Raw genomic sequence first — 8,929 nt, 5'->3', positions numbered from 1 at the left:
AGGCAATCAGAAACGGGCAGTTAGTTCATCAATAGTGAAGACAGTCAGGGGCAAGAAAACAGCAGGGTCCATCCGGGCAGAACCTCTCTCTCCCTCGCCTTTCACGGCGTTCCTCGGCTTCTAAACATATTAAAACACTTGAGCTACAATACCAAATGCTATCACATAACGATTTAGCATTAGCATGCCTTGACTGAAAATCACAGAGCTAAACATACAGCATGGTATCACAGCACATAACGCGGTAAGCTGCGCTAATTAGCAAGCCGCTAGTTAGCATCACATATCACGCCATTTTACCACTATAACGAATAGTTACAGTACAAATGTCAAGGCACACACTCTCATCTACCTCTTGCAGATCACAAATAAGTAATATCAGGACCACGGGTAGTCGACCTCAAAGATACACTTAGATGCAAAATCCACACAACGTTTGCCTTACGACATCTCTCTCTTCGGACTTAGCTTCTGTGTCCGCTCCCACAGATTCACACAAACCTTTACCACTCGTCCCGCCCCCATAACAGAGAAGACTGACATTGACTGGCTCGTTAGCACAACAACCAATGACAATACGACATTAAGGTTACTGACATTAGATGGATAAACAATCTTAGGTTACACCACAACATATTGATTCTGCACAGAAAATGAACTCTAAATCATGAAACCCTTTTATTTATTGGACTCTTAACTGTAAATGAAATACATTGGTACCCAAGCATATGATTTTTAAACCTTTTATCAACTATTTATATTTTAACCATTTTTTATAACAGACTTTTTTTTTCTTTATACTGCAAGCCCGAATAATTGCAGACAGGGCTACACCCTCACCCTTCTAACCGTGTAGATGTCCTCATCACACCTCTGACTTCTCTTTAGCTTTACAGGGTGATGGTTTTCCTCACTTCCTAAGAACTTCTTCGATGTCTTAGAATGTCCCTTTGGTTCACTGATGTCTGGAGGGTTTAATTTTAGTTGAATGACCATACCATGGTGCATGATGGTAACAGGCTCACAAGATGGGTGACCTGGCTTTTCATATGTCAATCTCATGGGTGGTTTTGGTTTTCTCAGGGATTTTCGGGATGTGGAAAACTGTTCATTCTCATTTCTTGTACTTTTATGAGAACTGTCACTTCGAGTTCTGTTTGAAAAGGGTGAACTTGTTTCCCGTTCCTCTTCTTGCTCTCCCATGGACTCATTTGTCTCTTGAGCATCATATTCCAGCATAGTAGGTATAGCATCTCCAGATGAGTTTTCACTTTCACTTTCTCCTACTGGTTGGCTTTCTGCTGCTTCAAAATGTTCCTTCTCAGAACTGTCATCCTCTTCCAAAGTCTGATGTGGCGTTGCCAGTTGTCTCCTGACCTCTTGCACACCAACACTTTGTGGATTATGGACAGATTCAAACATTTCATCTGACGATGCTGTGTCACTTTCCTCCACTGGATCAGGCGGTTTAACTGCTTGACTTTTCTGGGCATGATGTGCTCTGGTTACGGGTCTCCTAATGTGTCCTGTGTCATCCGCTGGATTAGGCATCCTGACCATATAACCAATGGGCAACAGGTGGTCTCGATGGAGAGTTTTGACTATAACTGGACCATGTTCTGGTTTTACCTTATAAACAGGCAGGTTAGGTAACTTCTCCACTACCACATACGGTGTAGATTTCCAACGATCCTGCAGTTTATACTTGCCTTTTATTCCAACATTCTGAATGAGAACCCTGTCTCCCTTCTCCAAAGGCAGATCTCTCACATGTTGGTCATAGTGTGCTTTGTTCTTCAGATGATTTTTTGTAGCTGCATCTGATGCGAGTTTGTATGCGTCCTGCAACTCTTTTCTCATCCGTGAAACATACTGTTGGTAGGAGGACTCACTTTCACCATTTGGTGAGATTCCAAAGCAGACATCGATGGGCAGTCTAGCTTCTCTCCCGAACATGAGATAATAAGGTGAGTACCCTGTGGCATCACTCCTTGTACAATTGTACGCGTGTACCAGGTGGGTGATATGCTGGCTCCAGCACTGTTTCTTTGCAGTGTCCATGGTACCGAGCATTGCTAGAAGGGTTCTGTTGAATCTTTCCGGTTGCGCATCACCTTGCGGATGGTAGGGAGATGTTCGTGACTTCCGAATCCCCAACATGGACAACAGCTCCTTGATCAGTCGACTCTCAAAGTCTCTGCCCTGATCAGAGTGTATTCGTGCAGGTAGACCGTAGTGCACGAAGTACTTCTCCCACAGGACTCTTGCAACGGTAATGGCTCTTTGATCTTTGGTAGGAAATGCCTGTGCATACAGTGTATAGTGATCTGTCACAACTAACACATTTGCAACACCCTTAGAATCAGGCTCTATCTGTAAGAAATCAATGCAGACCAAGTCTAGAGGGCCATTACTTGTTATCTGATTCAAGGGCGAGGCACGCTGAGGGAGCGTCTTCCTGGAGATGCACCTCCCACAAGTGCGAATGTACTGCTCAATCTCAGCTGCCATACGAGGCCAGTAAAACGTCTCTTTAATCAGTTCTGTTGTTTGCTCTGCTCCCATGTGCCCACACTCATCATACAGATACCTTAACACCATAGACCTGTATCTTGCTGGCAAGACAAGCTGCCGGCTTTGTTTTCCACACATTTTTTCTTTTACTCTGTAGAGTAATCCATCACTCAATTCCAATTTGCGACTTTCACGGAGGAGCATCACAGTCTCTGGCGAGTCAGTTTTAGAGCGAGCAAACCCTTTATTGCTCTTGATTGCTTTCTTCAATGGCCCAGTGGTAGGGTCCATATCTTGTGATGTTTGAATATCTTTTGGACTCAGCTGATCCAGGATGTTTACGCTGAGATTCACAGTAAATGCATAGGCTTCCGGTACTGCAGAGGCGGGAGCACCAAGTTGATCCACCAATCTGTCAGGTACAACTGCTCCTTCCCTAATGCAGGCCTGTTTACAGAGAGCTTTAATGCCAGCAGGCGGGATGGAAGTCCATTCTCCAACTTCCTCTTGGGCATACTGTCGGGACAGCAAGTCAGCATCAATGTTGTGGCGCCCAGGGCGGTACTGTATGGTGAAGTCATACGTGGCGAGGGCAGCGAGCCAGCGATGCCCTACAGCACTGAGCTTAGCCGAAGTCAATTCATACGTTAAGGGGTTATTGTCAGTCCTGACAATGAATTTGGCACCATACAGGTAGTCGTGAAATTTATCCACGACGGCCCACTTTAATGCCAAGAATTCCAGTTGATGAACTGGATAGTTACGTTCTGAGTCTTTGAGCTTTTGACTTGCGAAAGCTACCGGCCTTAGGCCCTCAGGGTGTTCTTGGTTCAAGACAGCACCTAAACCATTCAAGCTGGCGTCCACATGCAAGATGTATGTCTTGGTGGGGTCAGCGAATGCCAATACTGGAGCATTGATCAGACATTCACGGATCTGTTCAAAAGCAGCCTGGCAGGCTGGAGTCCATCGTTCAGCAAACGGCTCGGATGCTTTAAAATAGGTTTGGTTTGGGTCTACACTCTTCTTGGCTTTGGGGTCTTTCCAAGTGGGTGCATAACCCTTGGTGAGTTCTGACAAAGGACGGATAATGGCTGAGTAGTTAGCTATGAACCTCCGATAGTAACTACAAAATCCGAGGAAAGACTTGAGAGGGTTCAAGTGAGTAGGTACTTTCCAGTGTTTCACCACCTCAACCTTCTCTGGATCGGTGGCTATTCCATTGGTGGATACAATGTGACCCACATACTTAACTTGAGGACGACAGAATTGGCATTTGTCAATGGAGACTTTGAAACCAACCTCCTCTAGTCTGTCCAACACCTTAAAGAGGCGTTTCTCATGCTCTTCAAGCGTTCTGCCAAAGACAATGATGTCGTCCAAGTACACAAGGGCTTCCAGAACATGCATGTCCCCAACAGCCTTTTCCATTAAGCGTTGGAACGTTGGAGGTGCTCCCGTGATCCCTTGTGGCATGCGCTCAAATTGATAGAAGCCCAGGGGGCAAGTAAATGCCGTCTTTTCCTTGTCCTCCTCAGCCATTTCTATCTGATAGTAGCCACTACGCAGATCTAGGACTGAGAACCATCGGCTGCCTGACAAGGAGTCCAAGGCATCATCAATGCGTGGCATTGCACTGCAAATTCCTTGTAGCTTGACAAGATTTATTGTCTTAAATTTAGCCAGATTATCTTGTCCATCTTGTTTTGAACATTACAAGCTAGTTTCCAGTCTCATGTGTTAGATGATTAAACTTGTTTCAAGTATATATTACTTTTTTTTCTTATTTAGTCTGTATATCTAAAAATGAACCATTTTACATTTATTTCAAGCAAAAATAGCTTTTAGATAGAGTGTAAAACAAAAATTATCTCAAAATAAGAAACATTCACCTTTTTCCTTGAAATAAGAAAGTCACTCATTGGAAGGTATTTATTTCAGGTTTTTAAAGAAAGGACATCTTCAAGGTTATATTTTGTCATAACATAGACACTGTTTCTGAAATTGACTGGGTAATATGACGTAAAATCAAGTAGGTTTTCAACATCAGTCAGTTCAGTTGCTTGGGCAAGGTTGGGAATTGCAATTTCATAGGCAAGAAAGTCTTTGTTGAAACCCAAGGTTTCATACACCTGGTATTCAAAACAATAAAGTACACTATTAACAATAAAAATGTTTTTTACAAGTCCAAAGATAGGGTTTAAACCATTTGCTGAAATGAGTATAAGAGACCTGTCACAGATGTACAGTATTTGTTTCCATGTAAAATAAGCCACTTTACTCTAACGGCATGATGTATAGCATCTTCAATCCCCAAAAAATCTACAACCTTTGATTGCAAATGGTCCATATTAGCAACCTCTGATATAGGACCTAGTTCTTTCTCATTTACAAATATCGGATGCTCAGTTCCTGCTTCACTTTGGCAACACTCCAGCAGCTGATTGTGGTTTACAAGAGACTTGCACACATTCTTAAAGTTTAATTTGGATGACCATTGTTTAAAAAAAAACTGTGTTTAGACTTGAATCTCATGCACATATGACGTATTACAGGTCCCAGGGCAATAATTTGAGAGGGAAGATGCAGCATGTAATGTTGCTTTGGGATTACATTTTTTTCTGGGAACAGTTGCCTGAATTGTTTAAGATGATCTTCTATCATTTTTTTTAGTTTGGACACAGTTTGTAAAGACACAACTGGGGCAAAAAGTATTTTAACAATTTCAATTAAATCCAAAATAAACTGAATAAAGGGATTTTTCTCTACAACACTGTACAATAAGAATGGCAAAATCTTGATCAATATAAGCATTTGTCCAGAGGATTGTTTGAGTCTGTTGTCACTTGAAGCTAAAGTAGCAATACTAATTGGTGAAGGCTTGTCACGTATGTCCGCTGATGAAAAAGGAAAGTTCTGCATGGCAGAATTAAACAAGTCCAATTCCAAATTTCCAGATAAAACAAGGTATTTCAACACACACTTAATTTCCATTGGTGCCACTCCTTCAAGAATTACATGCATAATATCCTGTGGCATCTGCTCTGTGAGATTAAAACCTGGGAAATCAACTAATCAACTAATCAACTCATGCTGGGCAAGAGTGTCTCCGCAGCTAGTTTGGGAAATACCAAGTTCATGGGGGGAGGGGGGTATTACAAACTGTAGCTGTAAAAACAAAAAATGGTCACAAATAAGGTAAAATGAAATAACACCTATAAGAGTTTATTTTAAATCAATGAAGAAGAAATTTACCTATCATACTGACTGTGTTTTATGAACGTACAAACCACTAAATTGTATATAGAAGCAAAAATTGAGATGTCCACCCCCTTTATGTTCTATGTTAGTTGTTACCTAACTCCGTTTGAATTTGGAGTCACAGGAATCTTCTGCACTTGAGCGTTGAAAGACAAAATGTAAGAGAAAACTTCATCAAGGAAGAGAGGTAAGCAATTTTAATTTTTCGAATGTAAGTAGTGTGTAGTCTAATCACTGTTTTAAAGTCAAGCGGACAGAGTAATAAATTTAATTTGAGCGTGGGAAGGAGTAATGTAGCATGCTAACGGATGCTAGCGTTAGCTTAGCAGCCCTCGCATGTAGTTCAGAAAACAGTTAGTGAAGTATCTACTGTAATGTTGTGAGAATTCCTAGCTATGCTATTTATAAGGGGCAATGTTAGCCGTTTGTATTAACTTAAGTTAATAGGCACATTGAGAATTTCTTTCAATTAGCAAGAGAGCTAATTAACCACATTCACTATCACAGAAACCTGAAACAACTTCTTCACCCTGGGTAGTTGCTACAGGCCCTCCAACTGCTGATGCTAATGTAGGCCAGCTGAAAACCTTGCAGCTCCCCAGTCCTCCGGAATATGTTGTGTACACCGACAGTGAGTTGGAGCAATGCCGAAAGAGTTACCTGGAGTTGGCCTGCTCCGGCAGGGAACAAGCATGCGTCATGTCAAAAGAACTGAGATGCAGATTGGTGAGAAATACAATCACAAGTATGGTGTCCCTTTTGAGAGCAAGCCAAGGCCAAATGGAGTGATACCCCTCTAAGACCGAAATCACTGCAATGGCTAAAAAAGTTGTGGAATATTATCCTATGCTGCAGGATAATGATGCAAGCGTAAAACACGTAAGTTCTTGTATTTGTGTCTCATATATAAATCATTTTGTTTTGTTCAGGGGGCATGATATATATGTATTTTTCACCAGGAGAGCATTAATGCCAAGTTACAAAAAAGGCTGCAAAATATGAAAACCCCAGTAAAAAGGCAAGGACCAACACCGGAGAGGGGACGGCCCAAGAGAAGGCTCACTGACCTCTCCCCAAGGGATGAAGAAGCTGATGATGAAGATGCTGATCGCAGTTCTTCCAGTGGTGCATCTACTCTGTTATCACCTGTCAGAAATTCTGACGATGCCTCCACTTCATGTGAGTACATACATGTAATTTTGTAAAATGGTTATCAACACACAGCCAGTAGTAGCTAATGTTTTGTGGAAGTCTACTTCAGTAACAATGAAAAACCAAAATGCTCTTGTACTTCTCTCTATCTTAGCTGACAAGGATAGTCGGCAAATACAAGCAAGACATTACAAAACATTACAAGAAATGTGCAAGAAGGCAAAACCAAACCAAGAAGATGTGTCCCAGCTATTAGACCTCGAGTTTGAAGCCAGAAGATCCTTCATTGACTCAGACACCATGAAAGAGGAGAACAGAGCTCGCCTCATCTTGGATGCATATCCATGCTTTAAAGAATTGCATCATGTAAGTTTTTGGAAGAGTTAATCAATAATCACTTTAATTTCAAATATATTTGGTGTGGTAGTAAAGTTATTTTGATTTTATTTGTTTACTTATTTTTTTAAACCTATTGTAGGCATTGGGTGAGCTTCGCAGAATTTTGGATCCCCACAACAAGTTCATCAGTCAAATAAAACTGAGATGGGAAGAATTCTGCTCCAGGGTAGAGTTCTACGGTGTGTCAAAGAAGGCAATGAATCCACCAATGACCATGGACAAAAGTAAGTTTTACCATTTGAATACAAAGTTCTCATCCTTTAAAATTTATGTTTATGAAGGTTTGTTTCTGCTTTGTCCAGCTGAAGCCCACCTTGCACTGATGAAGGCTCTTCCAACGCTCTTTCCCACACCTGCCCATCCACCAAAAAAGATGGGGAATGCTTCTGAAGCATTTCTACATGTCCTGAAGGTAAGTTTTGTAAAATTTGCTTATAAAGATCTACAGAAAATTTGGCAAACGAAATTTTTCGGTCAAATATGACTCCAAAATGCTTTTTCGGTTTCAGCCGAAAGACTTAAATCTATAATTTATTGTTTTCATTAATTTATAACGTATTTAATGTACACGAGTGTGGTCACATAAGGAGTCGCTTGACACTGATAAACCATAAGTCATAACTATTATAAAATGTGTGTAACCAACAAAGAACAAGATAATGACGTCTCCGACGTTATGACCAAATCCCAGCAAAAAAACATACAATTAACATAAGATGTTAACTGTCATGTCTTTTGTGTCTTGCAGCCTACAGAAGATCCAGATGCTGTCCTCCAGAAACGAAGCTTGTCATGTCCAGTAGTGATGTTCGATGGCTGCAAGTGTGTCATTGCTGTTGGTAATTTACCAGTTACAACATTTGACAAAGAAAAACTTGGTGAGGCTATGATATATGTGATGGCATACTTTTATGCACTCCATCTGACTTACCCCAAATGCGTGGCAACCCTGCTGTCTGTCATTCAGACAGAAGTTCTCCAGGATGCCATTCATGAGCATGACACTACATCATCTTACAGAAAAGCCCTGGCAGAATGGCATGCATTTATTGGAAAGTAGTGTGTAAATTTCAGATAAGATTATGAGAGGGCACTTTTGTTTTGTTTTTTGTTTTTTCAATCTGGGTCTTATTTCTAAAATGGAAAATGTTCATTTACTCACCCAGACAAGATCTGTGGTATTTGGTGTCATTCGAAAGAAATTTGAATCTTTGTGGTCTTCCTATGTCACTCGTCAATTTTAATGGGGCAATGGCGAAACCTCTAAGGCTGTTGAAATGTTGAAACCACTTAAACAAACTCATAATGTTGGACCTGTACTGTTCAATTGTATCTTTATTATCTGCAGGTTATTGTTAAAGTGGACAAATAAAGATGGACACTTTTGCTCTGTTTCAGTTTTGTTTTGTCCTTAATCAGCAATATAATCTTAAAGTAGTGTTTAGCTAAATTTAAAAAGCAGAAATATCTTTAAAATGATTTAATGTACTAGTTTTTAGACTATTTGCCTTGATTTGTTCGTTAGAATAAGTGTTTTATGCCTATTTTCAGATTTAATTTCTTCAACATTTTACTTAGAACAAGTGGTTAAAGCTTATTTTTA

At 40.7% G+C, this 8,929-nt stretch overlaps 1 protein-coding gene across 2 annotated transcripts; it reads left to right on the top strand.

Moving 5' to 3' along the window:
• The first annotated feature begins 4,282 nt into the window (after nucleotides 1-4,282).
• LOC102082196 (uncharacterized) lies at nucleotides 4,283-8,718 on the top strand. Of its 2 annotated transcripts, none has more exons than XM_019355753.2 (7): nucleotides 4,283-5,962; nucleotides 6,314-6,654; nucleotides 6,735-6,954; nucleotides 7,082-7,293; nucleotides 7,406-7,550; nucleotides 7,629-7,738; nucleotides 8,075-8,718. In XM_019355753.2, the coding sequence occupies exons 2-7, from the start codon at nucleotides 6,592-6,594 to the stop codon at nucleotides 8,384-8,386; spliced, it is 1,062 nt and encodes a 353-aa protein (XP_019211298.1). In that variant the 5' UTR covers nucleotides 4,283-5,962; nucleotides 6,314-6,591; the 3' UTR covers nucleotides 8,387-8,718. The 2 variants fall into 2 exon arrangements, with proteins under 2 accessions (XP_019211298.1, XP_019211297.1); XM_019355752.2 differs by having other exon boundaries at nucleotides 5,855-5,962; nucleotides 6,283-6,654.
• The last annotated feature ends 211 nt before the right edge of the window (nucleotides 8,719-8,929 follow it).

Source organism: Oreochromis niloticus, linkage group LG9 (assembly GCF_001858045.2).
Source record: "Oreochromis niloticus isolate F11D_XX linkage group LG9, O_niloticus_UMD_NMBU, whole genome shotgun sequence".
Taxonomy (NCBI): Eukaryota; Metazoa; Chordata; class Actinopteri; order Cichliformes; family Cichlidae; genus Oreochromis; species Oreochromis niloticus.
This window is presented reverse-complemented; position numbering and strand designations above follow the sequence as displayed.

Bases quoted from the DNA above. Each gene is read 5' to 3' on its own strand.
- LOC102082196 (XM_019355753.2), top strand. From the start codon at position 6,592: ATGGCTAAAAAAGTTGTGGAATATTATCCTATGCTGCAGGATAATGAT. The intron at 7,294-7,405 runs GTAAGTTTTTGG...AACCTATTGTAG, and splicing joins GCTTTAAAGAATTGCATCAT to GCATTGGGTGAGCTTCGCAG. The intron at 7,551-7,628 runs GTAAGTTTTACC...TGCTTTGTCCAG, and splicing joins ACCAATGACCATGGACAAAA to CTGAAGCCCACCTTGCACTG.